This window comes from Emys orbicularis, chromosome 3, assembly GCF_028017835.1.
Source record: "Emys orbicularis isolate rEmyOrb1 chromosome 3, rEmyOrb1.hap1, whole genome shotgun sequence".
Classification (NCBI taxonomy): Eukaryota; Metazoa; Chordata; order Testudines; family Emydidae; genus Emys; species Emys orbicularis.
Window position 1 is genome coordinate 44,410,197 of NC_088685.1, and position 17,629 is coordinate 44,427,825.

General features: G+C 41.1%; 1 protein-coding gene across 1 annotated transcript in view; it reads right to left on the bottom strand.

The window, feature by feature from the left end:
* Window positions 1–17,629, bottom strand: part of CSMD1 (CUB and Sushi multiple domains 1) — a 1,638,713-nt gene that overhangs the window by 61,465 nt on the left and 1,559,619 nt on the right. Inside the window, exons 55-57 of the mRNA XM_065401391.1 lie at window positions 5,425–5,613; window positions 2,659–2,832; window positions 1,203–1,385 (exon numbers count right to left, since the gene is read on the bottom strand). Coding sequence (XP_065257463.1) covers window positions 1,203–1,385; window positions 2,659–2,832; window positions 5,425–5,613 — 546 coding nt within the window. The remainder of the gene's footprint in view (window positions 1–1,202; window positions 1,386–2,658; window positions 2,833–5,424; window positions 5,614–17,629) is intronic.

Here is a 17,629-nt window from a genome sequence, read left to right on the forward strand (position 1 = left end):
ACAAGACACATCTGGAGAATGAGTGCATGTAGCAACTGGAACCTGTCCTCAGGCAGGCATGCTTTTTTCTGTTATGGAGTTGATCAAGGCATCCAGGAACTCTATAGGGGATGAGTGATGATTTTTCATAGTTCATTACGAGGTGAATAGAGAGAGAGTCCATTCCAGGCTTGCTGTTTTCTCACACTATATTTTGCCTGTGATCAGCCAGACATCCAAGCAGGGGTACATTGAGTGCCCTGTCTTTTCAGGAGGGATACTAACACCACTAGGCATTTTGTGAAGACTCTTGGTGGACAGTCCGAATGGAAATACCTTATATTGGTAATTATTTGGTTTTACCATGAATCTCAAGTATTTCCTGTGGGCTGGGTAGATGGCTATATGAAAGCATGAAACTTGCAAGTAAAGAGTTATGAACATGAAGAGCTGGAATGATGGAGGAAAGCATTACCATCCTGAATCTGAGGTTGGCATATGTGTTTGTTCAGTCTCTTCAGTCTAGAATAGCACAAAGAACTCTTTTTTTCTTCAGGTTAAGGAAATATAATGAGTAGAAGCCTCTTCTGTTGCTTCTAAATGGAGAAATGAGCCCACTTTTTTTGTAATAGGCTGTCATGAAAAGACCCCTGAAGAGGAATGGGATGGGGAGGGTGTGGAAATGAAGGGGATAGCTGTGTTCTACACCCATTTGTCCAAGGTGATATCAAACTAAGATTGATAGAATGGGGCAAAGCGGCTCCCAAAGATGGCTATTGGCTCCTGATGAATTCTGATGTGTCTCTTGACATTCCTGTCAAATCTACTACCTGGTAGATGGGGTGGTGTGGGCAATGGAGAAGGGGGATGATGGGTTCCTTTGAGTATTGCAATCATTTTCACAGCAGATACTCTACAGCTGTCTACCCTGAGAAGAGAAAAGACCTTACTGCCTCTGTTTGGGCTGATATTTGTAGGGCAGCTTTCAGTAGGGAGTTGGTGTATAAATCGTTAGTGAATTGAGCTCTCCGCAGGCTTGGCAGTTTGGTAGGATTTTGGTGTTCAAACAAAAGTGTAACGGCATGCCAGCTAATTTTTATCAAATTTCTCCAGAGTAATTTAAAGGTACATTATTGGTGTAAGATTTTTTTTAAAGGAAAAATCATAGTTTAGCAATAAAGCATTCAATGTTGTGATAAATTTTGGCAACTGCTACTACTTACCATCACAAACAGGCTGTAAACCAGACCAAGAACCATTAAGCAAGCATGTTCGTTCTGCAGATCCTCTCAGCTGATAACCCATTTCACAGGAGAAACGTAGTAAACTTTTTATTTTGAATTCATCTCCGAGTCTCGACCCATGAGGTGGTACACCTGGATCATCACAATATCCAGGACTATTTCCTGTAAAACATAATGCAATAGAATTATTGGCAGACAAGTTATATTTAACTGTATGTATAGTAAGAGTTAAACTACTAGCTAGACTGTTTCTGTTTTAATTAGTTTGCTTCTGGAAGATTGAAAGAAAAAAAAGTATCTTCTATGTCTATATCTGAATCTGATAAGACTTAATTAAAGCTCACAAAGTGATAAAAATGAGTGATACAAGACAAATATTGCTATTGAAAACATTCTATCTTGTGTGATCAATTATTTCTTCAGCATGTATAACTTTTTATATTTGCTCAGTTTTATTGTTCTACATTTCTGCTGTTATTAATTTATAACAATGAGCCCAATCCTGCTTTCATTAAAGTGATGAGTGTAAATCCCATATACTGCTTATTAATGTAGGGAGCTTCTGGTACAACTCAGGATATATAGACAGTGTATGTATTTTTTATTTTGTTTTTAAATCAAGCCACTATAGATACATTTTCTCCTTCTTCTCCAAATACGGAATTCTCCCACCAAAAACTTCCCTGGCTCAAGTATTAAGATAGGAAACACAATTCTACCTCAGTAACAATTTTTTAATTAGACTAGATTTTTTTTTAAATCAGACTTGATGATCATAATGGTCCCTTCTGACCTTAGAATCTATGAATCCATCAAAATGTTATGATTTTGAGGTCCAGTATTGCAAGGCCCTGAAGGTATAGAAACTGAAACTTCCTACCAATGTAATCAGAATGTCATCTTCTCACCACAGGTCTGGCCTCTTTACATCAAGTAAAATGGCCCAAACAGCATAGCAGGGCTATAAAAGACCCAGTTCTGGCTGGGAAAAAATTGCATAGCATAGACACTGGAAGAGCAGAGGGTATGTAATCGTACGTGGTTTACCATTTAGTATCCTTGCTGTTATGGTTTTGTGTCAGGTATGTTGTGTGTGTGATAGCCTTAATGTTCTCAAAAAAATTGTGTATAAATAAAAATGAGCATATGTGTAAATGCAAAGCAGAACTGTGCTAGTGTGTAAATACTGTTTTGTGATATCATTTTATGTAGTATTGTACTGAACATACTACAAAGAAGAAGGCTACCTACATAGTGACAAAGTGACTGAGGGCAAATGTATCAGGATGTTTGAATAAAGAGCTGCAACTGAAGAAATAAAATAAAGCTGGAACAAAATATGTATTTGGCTGGAGTTAAAAAAAATTGCTACTTGGGTACAGTTTTAATCATTTTAATTACAAGGTCACATTCACATGATGGTACATACACCTACCTGAACAGTGAGGGAGGGTTCCACTCCAGTGGCTATCTTCTTGGCACACACTAGTAGAATTTCCTATGAGAGTTTGACTTGCTGTGCAAGAATAGTGAACTATAGATCCATATGTGAATTTGTCTCCTGAAAGAACTGCATTGGCAGGAACTCCAGGATGTCCACAAGAAATGGCTACAAAGGGGAAAGAAAAACATTAATGTCACATGGCTGATCATTTTCAGATCACACAAACATCTGTGACAGACTTCTAAATATGAAGTCAGGCCTACACAAAATAAACATAGTTGGGTTGCTCATGTCTCATATGTTTAGTTCTGTTGTTGCTGTGAATGATTTATTCGTCTTTGATAAGGTTAAGGTCAAGAACTACACTCTAAACTCATTTCTTTGACTTATCTTTCCCTCAATGATTTCTGCCACATCCAACAAGGCCCCCACCTACCCTCACAAAATCTTATAAACTAGATACACTGTATCGGCCACAGCCAGGAAAACAAGTCAGTGAGATTTTTAACATTTATTTCTATTTTTAAATACATGGGAGGTGATCAGATACTACAATGATGGGGAGAATCTTAATAAATAAGTAGAGGATAGATAGAAAGTACAAAAATATGAATAATTAAGACTGAAATTTTATCAGAGAAATTCATAGAGGGCAGTGAATGATAGGAAATAAAATCATACAGGCAAAGTTTTGTTTGTATATGTGTTTCATTAAAAAAAAAGGCAAGAGTTGAGATTTGTTTAATCAGGAAACAAAATTCATTTAATTATTAAAGGAAATTCATAGCCAGACAGTTTTTTTAATGGTTAGGTCTTCCATCAGGGAAGAAAAGTGAAGGGAAAAGAATTCTACATAATGTATGTAAACAGTCACAAAATTCAAATTTTACATATATATTTAATTTAATCAAACAATGTTGAATGATGAGCAAAGTTTTAACATCTCTGATCTGTTTGTGGAGAACTTGGGAAAGGAAAGAAAGGCTACTTTCATCAAACAGCATGTGAAGGCCATGATGTAAAGGGAAATTGAAATATAATTAAAAAAAATAATAATTCACAAGTACTCTTTTACACTGAAAGTAATAGTCTCTTTCTATTTTTACTGCTAAACTGAGAATTTTTAACAAAAAAGTTTCTATATTGGATTAGGTGTTTATAACCCTATCCAAGCACTTTTAAAAAAAAGTTTGATACTTGGAGTAAGAAAGCGGAACAATGTCTGATACCTTTGAAGAATTAAACTCTCTCATGGTATTTGGAAATCTGCTTAAGACTTCAAATATCAACAAGCCAAATCTTATAGTTCCCACTGAAAAACTCTAATTCAATTGAGAAAGGAATGTGAGATTTGTCCTATAGACAGTTAAAAGGATTTGTGTATCTCAGGAAAATAAAATGGTTAGATTTGAATTATAGTGCAACAGAGACAGTAAACAAGTGCCAATTTCTGCTCTCCATTGCACAGAGAACAAAATTTATCCTGGTCCGTGGAATTTCCTTAGTGTCATCATTTTAGTGGATGAGGGGGGAATGATAGACAGAGAGAAGTGGGGTAGGTGCCACAAAGGTCCGTATATAATTTTCATTATGTTGTGGATAAACATGTGAATGTGCGCTTGGGTGTATAAAGTATTCTTGCCAGTGGTTTATTTTTAAACTGTGTCTAAACATACAGTATCTATACTTTTCTTTAATATTGATCATCTCAATGAACCTGTTTTTCAGAGTTACTGAGCACCCTCAGGTCGTATCTATTTCCACTGGAAATATGAGTGCTCTGTACTTCTGAAAATCAAGCCCAGAGTGCCTTACTGCATAGATATTGGTTATGGAAGGTATGTAGAATGAGACAGACAAAGAAAGAAAGAAAGAAAGAAAGAAAGAAAGAAAGAAAGAAAGAAAGAAAGAAAGAAAGAAAGAAAGAAAGAAAAAATCACAGGTTTTACAGGACAAGACTGCTAATCTGGTTCAATCAGATTAACTGGTTGGTATATAGGTGTATGCTAGTACAATAAACCAGAAAGTAAACCATGGAATATATCATCAGCAAAAACAATAAAACCATTTAATGAGCATGAAAATTAAAATATTTTTGTGAGCTGTTCATATTTCCCTAAATGTCATACTAATTCAGAAACCTGATGTCAGAAAGTGAATGGGGACCAATCAAAGGGAATATGAAAGCTAGTTAAATTGTTCATTTCTAGAGATGTGAAACTCACTAAGATGATCATAAAAAACAGCAAACTCACCAGAAATCTTTCTGAAAATAAATAAATGAAGTGGTGTTATTGGAATCTCCCTCCTAAACAAATTATCCTGTGCAAAGCTGCCCCATTTATCTCCTTCCACATGTGCACTAGCAGATAATAAAGACTCGGATGATTCTTCATTAAAAAAAATCCTATCTCTCAGATGAACATTAATGGTTTTAGATTATTAACCCAAATAACATGTAATACAAATATAATAATTTAAAATTTCCCTGGGTATTTCTGGATATCAAAAGGACAACAAAAGGCAAAATTGTTTTTTACATTGACTGACAGCATTTAAAATTATAGCTCCATTTGATCTAAAATACATTTACATTTTACAAGTAAGGGTTGTGAGCCATCTTGGTTTTAGTGGAGTCTCAATAAATGACACAGTTCAGTCCAAGAAAAGTTCCCAAATACACATGGTTAGGTGTTAGCTGATGTTTCTGCCCTTTCTGACAGAGGTGCATGTCAATTCAATTTAATGAATACTTACGCAAACATTTGGGTAGTGATCTATCCCACAAGCCATTAGCCTTACAGGTCAAAGCAGATGTGCCCAAGATGTAAAATCCCTTCTTACAATGGTACACCACGCTGATTCCATACTTGAAACTTTCAGGGTAATTCTGCTGCCCATGACGAATAGCATTTTCCACAAAGCCTGGATCAGAACAGTTCACCACTGCAAGACAAACATGTGTTTGTCACTAATTTGTAAACACAATGTCATGAATACAGATCAAAGGAGAATACTTCACATTACTTCACTAATGGCTCATGAGCAGGATCTGTGGTCATGGATCTCTGATTTTGGCTTGATTTTAGGAATCCTTACATATTAGGTTTTTTTTTCAAAGTGTCTAGTCCTTTTTGATATGAAGATACTATCCAAAGAGTAAGCATTCCTTTCCTAAAAAAACTAGTCCCTATAAGAGTCTGTCAGGGCTGGCCTTTCAGACACGTGAAGAATGTGTGTGCCCTGACACATTTTTGGACTCCCCTGACTAATTTGCAGCTCTAGTGATCATATGGAGCTCTAAGGCTGCTGCAAGTTCCTTCCTGTTTTCTATCTGTAGCTGCGCTACAATCATTGCTTCTGGCCGCAAGAAGAGCATCTCAATGGAGGAGCTAACTTTGCTGAAACCCTTGGAGAACTGAGAATGAAAACAATTTTCAAACACTGGCAACTCTGCATTGACCTAGCATAAACTGCTGAGCTCCAATTCTCCTATCAGTTCATAAAAAAGCTGGCGGTGGCCTAAGGGTTCCCCATATCTGCCCCTTCCACCAGTGAGGCTGCAGGTTCTAGCTTCACAGCTACTCAAAACACTGTTGTTTCTCCAGCTGCAAGTATGGTTCTTAGCCTGTAAACCACCTATAATTCATCTGTGGGGGCTGAAGCGCAATCTTGATTGACATAGAACTGAAACAACGCAAGGCCATTTTCACAGTGACTCGTGCCTCCCCAGTAGCTCTGTGCCCCCTAAAGCTCTGCAAAGGCTCCCCAGCGGCACAGCTCTCATGAAATACTATGGGTGTTATTACACTATGTATGAAAGGATGCAGCAGATGCTCCCACCATACGGGGTCAGGTCTGCTTGCTAGTGTGGTGGAGAAAGGATCAAAAGCAACTCCTTCAACCCATTCTGTTGGAATGACAAGTGCCGCTGTAGTCACAAGCTCTGCGCATTTTTCTGCTCCCTTAGAACAAAGATTGTAATAGTGCTTATCCGCTGTGCACGGGACCATGGGGTGTAAGGCTCCTTGCTTCCTCTCCTCACTTAAGCACCTGGCACAGGGCTGAGCACAATCTGGCCCTGAGTATGTTGTTTTAATATGAAATCAATCAAATCAAACTATTTCTAAAGCCTACACTTCAATTTAAACAGCCCAGAACCTTTTTCTCATTTTGAGTTTCCTGTAATGTGCGCACATCAGCCTATAATAATAAAAAGAAAATACATTTCTCACTATTAATACATAGAAGGAAAAAATATATGATTATTGGGAGATGCAGCACTTTATGTGGGAGATGACACACCATAAGGCAGCTGTATTTCACACAGCTTTCAGCAAGCTTAACCAATTATGTCCTTGTCACATGTCTCTCTTTTTAAAATTTATATCCCCAATCCTTATTCTTTGAGCTAATCCTCCTTTTGTACATATAGCAGAGGCTCTTTTCCATTGGTAGAAGCAAGATCGTGATGCTGAGACTGAAATCTCCATGGTAAAATCTTGACAGTGATGTCTATTCTTCTGGCACCGTACACCACCAGTGTGGTGAAAAGCTGTTATAAATGCCATCCTTTGCTCCTCTCATCTCTTCACCACAGATGTAAACAAAGACAGCAGAAAAGTTTTAGAAAATCAATTTATTCTACATGTAAAATAACCCACTGTTTTGGTATATATGGAGTAGAACAAATTGCACAGTGATTTCTAGTAGTACGTTTTCGCATTTTATTAACGTGCAATTGTGAATACACACCAAGAGGACTTCTTATTATCAATCCATTTTTTAAAAAGTGAAATTCGCTCATAGAGATTACTAAAGAGGAAAACATGAATATATTTATTATCAGACACAACAGAACCAATCAGTCTTTGCAAATGTTCACTCATTAGTATTCTCTTTGAAGGAACTTTATTTAGTGAGGAAGGGAAGTAACTGGACAGTAAGGAACCTGCAGTATTCTAATACTTCATTATTGTTGACAATAACAGAATTGTACTTTTTTTTTTACTGATCTCTCTATTTTTTAAACCATAGTTTTAATGTTATGATATGTCTATGGCCTCATTCTGCAATGGGCTCTTTGCGGGCAGATACCTGTGCATGTGCAGAGCCCCACTGACTTCAGAGGGAACTGGGATTCCACATAGATGGAGCCTTACTCTTTTTTCCCATGCAAAATCACAACATTCATATAACTTGTCTGCCAGTTAAACTCAGTTTCTTGCCATCTCTGTGTTCAATTCATTTCATTCTCAGCAGTCTCCCCTTTCCACTATTTGCATCTTTAGTCTCCCTTGATTTGCTGCTCAGTTGCTGTTTTTCTTCCTGAAGCCTCCTCTCTAGAACTCCAGATGCTCATCACAAGAGGTTTCACTGTGAGTGCCATGTCCAGCACACCCTTAGCATACAGGTGTAGCCCTCTCCAGGAAGCAAGCACCAAGAAGGAGACTTGAGCCACACCTTGAGAGAAGAGCTATACAAGTTTTAATAATGTTGGAAAAATACAGTTGTTTCCTCATTCATTGTTCAAGTTACTGTCAGTCTGATATTGCTTCCAAAATTAGGATGGAAACCAAAATCAATCACAGCACTCTAATATTTCCTGTACTCCCTTATTACAGCTGGATTACAGCTCCTTAAGTACCAATGAGGAACAAATACTGCACTGTATCTGGTCTTGAAATAGGATTCTGTTTTATGCTCTTTGCTAGGCACACAGACTGTAAAAGGAAAAATCTTATATTGCTGTTATAGCTTTCTTCATCCCATATATACCATCATATTTCACCTTTGTGTTAATGAACACTATACTGAGTTTTCACTCCAGCTGACAAGGATTTTAGGGTTTTTTGTTTTGTTTTGTTTTGTTTTGTTTTGTTTTGTTTTAAAACACTACTGCAACCAAATTATCCGCACTCTAGTGGACAGAAAATACAAGATGTTTCATCAGCTTATATCCATAAGACTAAAAGTTACAGTATTGTGCTTTGTACTTTACAATGTCAGTGTTTCACTGTATCCAGTCTAACAAAAATCAGCAGGTATTCCCAAGCATTTCAACTTATTTAAAAAAGAATAAACTGTGAGAAGTCAGTATGTTATGGTCAGTCTTTGTTTTTATTTATATATATATATATGTGTGTGCATGGTATCTTGAGGGGAGATTGTTTTGGGTGGGAGGGTTTTTTGGTTGTTTTCATTATTCTTTCAATACTAGTTGGCTTTAAAGTTACTAACACATAGGCATGTACAACCGTAACTCCATAAAGATTGTGAATTTCCAACTGGGGAGTTAACAGGAAGGCTTTAAACTACCTTTACCAATCCTAGGTCCTGAAAGCAGCCTAGTTATGCCCGCACCATAGCTTTCTTTACCACTACTCAGCCTGGGAATTATAGAGAATAACTATGCTGGTTCAGTACTACCCAAGGACTCTATATTCTGGGACTCCTCCAATGACTGGACTCTACTGGCCTATTGGACGGCTTTCCACTGATGGAGTGGTACAAAGCTGCTCCATTGTGCTGGGGCACCAGGGCAATAATTCACAATGATTTACTAATGTGGTAATAAAGTAGGAAAAATCTCTATACTGCATGCCCAACATACAATACAAAAGTCATTGCAAAGCACATACAACTAAAAAGAAAATTAAAATATTACGTTTGATGATTTTTTCCTCCCTTAAAGGTCACAAAATAAAACATTTGGTAAATTATTAAGTTTGACCACAGATTTAGACTAATTACCAAAAGCAGTGCTATTTTGACAAAATTATCAATTGCAGACTTGCAAATAGCAGTAATTTAGAAAGAAAGAAAGAAAGAAAGAAAGAAAGAAAGAAAGAAAGAAAGAAAGAAAGAAAGAAAGAAAGAAAGAACATCCTCTGTCCCCAAGCTGACTTAACATATAGCGGTTAAGAACCCCTCAAAACAAGATATTGAATAAAACATATTAAAGGTATGAAACTAGCATAGCGACCTTTATACCCAATATCTTGCAAACTGCACCCAAATTAAAGGAAAATATTCTTGACAACTCCTGCGAAAATCAGACTGAAACCAAACATAAAATGTGTTACTTTTCTGGTTAGGATTATGTGAACCTTTTTAAAGCTGAAGATTTATAAAAAATATTTGTTTTAAATCTGACATAGAGTAGATATAAAAGAGGATCTGTAGAATGCATGGTGCTCTTTTGTTGCAAAAAACATGTATGTGCAGATTAATGCATATTTTTGCCATAACACAAATGAAGATTTATTTTTATTGTATGTTTTAAACTTCAACTATTATATATGCACATATTTTGGAAGAGTCATCTTCTTGGAGCAAGGATTCTCATTTTCTATGTTTGTACAGCACCAAGCACAATACAGCCCCAACCTAGCTGGCTGCTAGTTGCTACTACAATATAAATGGTAAATAAATAAAATAATAACAATAATAGTAAAAATAGTCATTGCTTTATAAAAACATTTTAAGCAGAATTTTATGCTTTTCTAAACTTTTATGTGGTATGGAAAATAAGGACCCAATTTTGGAATAATTTCAGTACATGCCTGCCTTTGCTGTTTATGAGGAGTCTCATTTAACTTGTAAAACTCATAACATGGACTACTCATGAGTGAAATTATTTGAATGCTTAAGTATCTGCAGGATTAAGCCCTAATTTAGGTTCGATCACAGCTACCGACACTTGAAGCAGTAGCACTTCTAAGGCCTGGTCTACACTAGGAGGTTATGTCGAATTTAGCACCGTTAAATCGAATTAACCCTGCACCCGTCCACACAACGAAGCTATTTAGTTCGACATAGAGGTCTCCTAAATTCGATTTCTGTACTCCTCCCCAACGAGGGGAGTAGCGTTAAATTCGACAAGGCCATGTCGAATTAGGGTAGGTGTGGATGGAAATCGATGCTAATAGCTCCGGGAGCTATCCCACAGTCCACCACTCTGTTGACGCTCTGGACAGCAGTCCGAGCTTGGATGCTCTGACCAGCCACACAGGAAAAGCCCCGGGAAAATTTGAATTCCTTTTCCTGTCTGTCCAGTTTGAATCTCATTTCCTGTTTGGACATCGTGGCGAGCTCAGCAGCACTGGCAACGATGCAGAGCTCTCCAGCAGAGGTGACCATGCAATCTCAGAATAGAAAGAGGGCCCCAGCATGGACTGATCAGGAAGTCTTGGATCTGATCGCTGTGTGGGGCGATGAGTCCGTGCTTTCGGAGCTGCGATCGAAAAGACGGAATGCAAAGATCTATGAGAAGATCTCAAAAGCTATGACAGAGAGAGGATACAGCCGGGATGCAACGCAGTGCCGCGTGAAAATCAAGGAGCTGAGACAAGGGTACCAGAAGACCAAAGAGGCAAATGGATGCTCCGGATCCCAGCCCCAGACATGCCGTTTCTACGAGGCACTGCATTCCATTCTAGGTGCGGCCGCCACCACTACCCCACCACTGACCGTGGACTCAGAGGATGGGATATTGTCGACGGCTGCTTCCTCGGAGATGTTAGCGGACGGGGAAGATGAGGAAGGAGATGAGGAGGACGAGGCAGTCGACAGCGCTTACAACGCTGATTTCCCCGACAGCCAGGATCTCTTCATCACCCTCACAGAGATCCCCTACCAACCGTTCCCAGGCGTTAACCTGGACCCTGAATCAGGGGAAGGATCAGTCGGTAAGTGTTTTAAACATGTAAACATTTATTTTGAACAGAACAGGAACATTAACAATGGGTTTTTCATGATTGGTTTGCCCTAGGCGCTTAACGTTTAAGTCCTTGGCAGTGCAACTACTGCAAAGGAATCTAACAATGTCCGGTTTATCATGATTACTTTGCCCTAGGCGCTCTACTTTTCAGTCCTTGCCAGTGCAGCTACTGGAAAATAAGGTCTATATGTCCGGGGATAGAGCTGAAATCCTCATGGGACATCTCCACGAAGCTCTCCTGGAGGTAATCGGAAAGCCTTTGCATGAGGTTCCTGGGGAGAGTGGCCTTATTGTGTCCTCCGTGGTAGGAAACTTTTCCGCGCCAGGCTATCATCAAGTACTCTGGTATCATTGCCTTGCAGAGCATGGCGGCATACGGCCCTGGTTTTTGCTGGCTTTCACACAGCATCCGTTCTTTCTCTGTCTCAGAAATCCTCAGCAGAGTGATGTCGCTCATGGTGACCTGCTTAGAATTAGGGGAATGTTACTATTGGGACTGCTTGCCTGTTCCTTTACAGAACTGTAACCGGCGGTTTACAGCCACGCGGTGGAGGCGGGAGAGGGGCAGCATATAGGGATCTTTCCCGGGGACAGCTGCGAGGGGGTGGGACAGGGGCAGAGTTCATGCTTGCCGGATTGCCAGCAGCAGGAACTGGCCAACGCTAGGAGCATTGCTTTGAACGTGAAAGGAGGGCACTGCTATAATTTAAGTTTTAAGCAGCCAAAAGTCTACGGCTTACCATGTCAGCCTGCTACCCGAATTCCGCTGTCCTGCCCCGCTTGTCTGATCTCCACTGCAAGACCCCAGGCACTGAATGCGAAGGCTGAAAATTCGACCTTGTCCTGAGTGCGCATGTGATAGGTGCTGTGCATGGTCTTGTTCACAGAGAAAGACTATGTTCATTGTTCACCAAAAATTATCTTTTTGAGGAATTCACTCCCTTTTTCCCATCCCACAGCTGCGACTGTCTCCCGACCTACCCTGGCATCCCCCTCCCAGAGGCTGGCACAGATTAGACAGAGAAAGAAAAGGACACGGGACGACATGTTCTCAGAACTTATGGGCTGCTCCCGAGCGAGGCAGCCCAGCAGACCCAGTGGAGGGAGAACATGTCGCAATACCATCGATCAAACATTGAACGGGAGGAGAGGTGGCGGCAGGAAGACCAGCAGGCGACTCAAACGCTGCTTGGACTAATGAGGGAGCAAACGGACACGCTCCAGCGCCTTGTGGTTGTTCTGCAGGACCGGAGGCAGGAGGACAGAGCCCCGCTGCAGTCTCTCTCTAACCACCCTCCCCCGCCACAAAGTCCCATACCCCCCTCACCCAAAGTCCCAAGAAGGAGGGGCGGCAGGGGCCGTGAAAACTGTCACTCCACCCCTGCAGACTGCTTGAGTACCAGAAGGCTCTCATTCCCCAAAATTTGATAAGTCCTTTCCTTCCCACCTCACCCAAGCCCCCGTCCCAGTTTCATCCCCTAACTGTGTAGTTGCTAATAAAAAATACGTTTCTGTTAATTACTGTTTCCATCATGTTCTTTTACAGGAGAGTGTGTTTGAAGGGTGGAAGGGGGTTGGTAATTGGAGAGGACAGTCACCTTTACCAGGGTACAGACACGGGGGCAGGTTCAGCAGCAGGTCACACACACATTGCAGTCACTAGGCACCCTGGTCAGTCTGGGAGGTGGTTTTCATGTTCTGTGTGTGTGTGTTGGGGGGGCTATGTGACTTTGTGGCGGGGGAGGGCGGTTAGAGATCTTATGCAGCGGTCCTTATCCTGGATCACAGAGCCACGCAGCAGGGGATCTGTAACCGTCCTCCCCCGCCACAAAGTCACATAGCCCCCACACACAGAGTCCCGAAAAGGAGGGGTGGCAGGCTCCGTTGAAACAACCAGTCCACCACTGCGGACCCCTCTAGGAGCAGGAGCCTGTCATTCCTCGCGTTTAGAAGCGTTCTTTCCATCACTACGCCCGCTCGCCACCACAGTCTGCGTCCCAGTTTCAACAGTTTACCGCAAAACCCGTAATAAAGAAAACGGGGTTCATTAACAAAGTTCCATTTATTTTATTTTTAAATGTGGGTTGGAAGGGGGGGGGGACGGGGTGAACAGGGTATGTAGCTGGAGAGGATAGTCAACATTAACTGGGTAAAGAAACAGGGGCAGGTTCAGCTTGTCTTTAAACAAACTTAAAAGTCACTGGTTACCCTGCTCACTGAGGAACCTAGCTTTCAAAGCCTCCCGGATGCACAGCGCATCCCGCTGGGCTCTTCTAATCGCACGGCTGTCTGGCTGGGTGTAATCAGCAGCCAGGCTATTTGCCTCAACCTCCCACCCCGCCATAAAGGTCTCCCCCTTGCTCTCACACAGATTGTGGAGCACACAGCAAGCTGCAATAACAATGGGGATATTGGTTTCGCTGAGATCAGAGCGAGTCAGTAAGCTTCTCCATCTCCCCTTGAGACGTCCAAAAGCACACTCCACCACCATTCTGCACTTGCTCAGACGGTAGTTGAAGAGTTCTTTTTCAGAGTCCAGGGCGCCTGTATAGGGCTTCATGAGCCAGGGCATTAGCGGGTAGGCTGGGTCCCCGAGGATCGCTATAGGCATCACCACATCCCCAACAGTTATTTTGTGGTCCGGGAAATAAATACCTTCCTGCAGCCATCTAAACAGACCAGAGTTCCTGAAAACACGAGGGTCATGAACCTTGCCCGGCCATCCGACATTGATGTTGGTAAAACGTCCCCTATGGTCCACCAGTGCTTGCAGCACCATTGAAAAGTAGCCCTTTCGGTTAATGTACTGGTTGGCCTGGTGGTCCGGTCCCAGGATAGGGATGTGAGTTCCATCTATAGCCCCACCGCAGTTTGGGAATCCCATCGCGGCGAAGCCATCTATGATGACCTGCACGTTTCCAAGGGTCACTACCTTTGACAACAGTAGCTCAACGATTGCGTTGGCTACTTGCATCACAGCAACCCCCACGGTAGATTTGCCCACGCCAAAGTGGTTCGCGACTGACCGGTAGCTGTCTGGCATTGCAAGGTTCCAGAGGGCTATGGCCACTCACTTCTGGACAGTCAGGCTGCTCGCATCCGGGTGTCCTTCCACTTCAGGGCAGGGGACAGCAACTCACAAAGTTCCAGGAAAGTTCCCTTCCGCATCCGAAAGTTTCGCAGCCACTGTGATTCATCCCAGACCTGCAGCACTATGCGGTCCCACCAGTCCGTGCTTGTTTCCCGGGCCCAGAATCGCCGTTCCACAGCATCAACATGACCCATTGCCACCATGATGTTCACGGCGCGGTGTCCCGTGCTTTGCGAGAGGTCTGTGCCCCTCTCAGACTTAATGTCCTCACCGCGCTGCCGTAGCCTCCTTGCCCGATTTCTCAGCATCTGCCTCTGGAAAAGGTGTACGATAAGGTGCGAGGTGTTGACAACGGCTATAACTGCAGCGATGGTCGCAGCGGGATCCATGCTCGCAGTGCTGTGGCGTCTGCGCTGTCACTGACCAGAAAAGTGCGCGAACTGATTGCCCGCCGGCGCTTTCAGGGAGGGAGGGCGGGAGTGACGGTTGGATGACTACAGTTACCTAAAACCACCCTCGACACATTTTTTTCCCCAGCAGGCATTGGGGGCTTGACCCAGAATTCCAATGGGCAGCGGGGACTGCGGGAACTGTGGGATAGCTGCCCACAGTGCACCGCTTCCAATGTCGACACTTGCCCCGTTAGTGTGGACTCACAAAGTCGAATTACTGTCCTTAGTGTGGATACACACGTTCGACTTTGTAATATCGATTCCACATATTCGATTTAAGTAAAATCGAACTACTCTCATAGTGTAGACATACCCTAAGAAAAAGTGCTGTTTGTGGTACATGTGTTTTCATCAATCTCACTGGCTGAAATGAAACAGAACAGATTCCCCTTGTTGATCCAATAGGATTATCTTGGGTTCCAATCCTGAGAACACTTATGCATGTACTTTAACTCTGTGAGCAGGCCTGTAAACCCCCTTAAAAATAAGGACTGTAGGATAGGTTATCCCTTATGTGTGTGCTAACAATAGGAACCTCAGTATATACTAGTATGCATATTGTAAAAAGAATGTATTATGTACTAGTGAAAGGTTGCAATAGTGAATCAGTTGCAGATAAACATCCTGATCCTAGTTTGCAGAAATATATCACTTTACAAACATACAGTTATGGAGTAGATTAATATTTCTATCAGCATTTTACATATAGGTGAATTTAGGTTCAAGGTAATTAGAAGAATAATTTCATACAATAACACAGTAAATCAGCGTCAGCACCAGGTTTACAATCCAGATAACATGATTGTCCATCTTACTCCTAATACTCTAAACTCCAGAAGAATTGTTTACCTTGTCTATGGCTCTCCTCCTCTTTACTGAAAGGGGCTTCACCATTATCCATAATCATCCAAAGAATAAAAAAAAATATTGAAACATTTTGAAAATTGCTACAATTTCTTGAAAGTTTTGTGAGCTGACAAAGGCAAATTTTGTCTCAAAACTCTTCCATGACTAACTGTTTGCTCAACTCTTGTACTGGATCTGTTGCTGCAGTAACCATTTGTTATAACTACATGCTTTCTATTTCATTTTCAACACAATTCAGATTGCAAAAATATAATAAAATAAATTTTCTGAAGTTTGAGCTTTGGGTTAACAGCTATTCCTGCCAAGCTATCTCCTGCCAAGCCAATAATAGGAAATTAAGCAGAAAGACTATTGTTTCAAGATGATATGTTACCCTACAGCTATTCAAAAGCAATTTTAACTGAATTATCTCTGAAACAGAGTAGGGAGAATAGAAACACTTAATTCTCTGGGAAGACTGGAAACATGGCATATTCAAAGGATATATTAAATTCCCAAAGAATCAATTTGTCTGTGTGATATAGTGTTCTCATGCTTATATCAGCAGCATCTGTCTAGCCAACTCAGTGATGTGTAAAATGCAGGATACTTGCTGAATATATAATTTATGCATGAGGTCTGTGCAACAAAATTGCTGCATCATGCATGAATTCTTATCAAAAGTTTATGCAAAAAAGGATATCCTGTACAATGGAAAAGTATTGTAAAACTTACCCTTCAGTGTCATTTAAATGAACCTATGTTTTTAAAAAGATATATATGAATTTAGTGTGACTAACAAGGACTGCGGTAAGGGATGCTTTAGGAACGAATTTGAGCTAGTTGGCACATAGAACTAAACCAGAAGATTCCCTGATTGCCCTTCACCCTGGAGACCCAGGTGTAAATCAAGGCAAGAGAGTAGAAAGAGATTGCTTTCTCGCAATGACAGCTGTCAAAGATTACATGGGAAATGAGTTCTGGCACTCTCAATTTAGTTTGTTGAGAAAGGCAGAAGAATGGTTAAGTCTGCCCTGACGATTTTGGAACCTCACTCTGAGTAGATTCAAACCCATGAGGACAAAGAAGTGAAAAGACTGTGTCAGAGTCCTTTAGGCAGTTTTCTGTTAAAAAGTTGAAAGCTCATTAAAAAGTACATCATTCCCAGTATTTCATTTCCTGTTCTTTTTTTATTTTTACTAGACAGGAATATATGGTTAAACTTAAAAAAAAAAAAAGATGTCTGTCCAAACAGCATTAAAAAAAATACCTTTTTGTTTGAAAAACACTGCATTATTATCAATCACTAACAAAATTCTGATTTTAAACACACATTTGAGTTGTCACTCATGGTGAATCAAGGCAGAGGTTTCACTCTCTAAGTGTAAGGCAAATTCTAGGAGACACTACCTTAGTAGTAGTAGTAGGCATCCTTTAGTCTCGAGAGATCATGGGTGTCACATTTAAAGGTGATCTTTAGACCCTTTGGGCTCTTCCTTCTGAGAGCTCCTTTCTCCTCTGCTAAACTGGACTGCTTCCTCTCATAACTCCGGAGACATTTGTTAAGCTCTTTTTTCCTAGGGCTGCGGTCTTGAGTGTGATCTTCCCATTTGTGCATATCCAGAAAAGCCCCACTGCCTTCTGGGTGAATTTGGAAGAATGTAAGGCTATGAGAGTAAACTCAGATAGGAAATCTGGAGTGGAGCCCCAAAGGCAGTCCGGTACGAATATTTTAGTATCTTTCCGGCAACTCCTGCAGCAGATTGAGTACTAGATGTATTGGTTCTTCCTCTCCTCTGGATTTTACCAGTGATGCTGAGAGGGGGGGTCCTGAAGCATGGGCAACTCAGG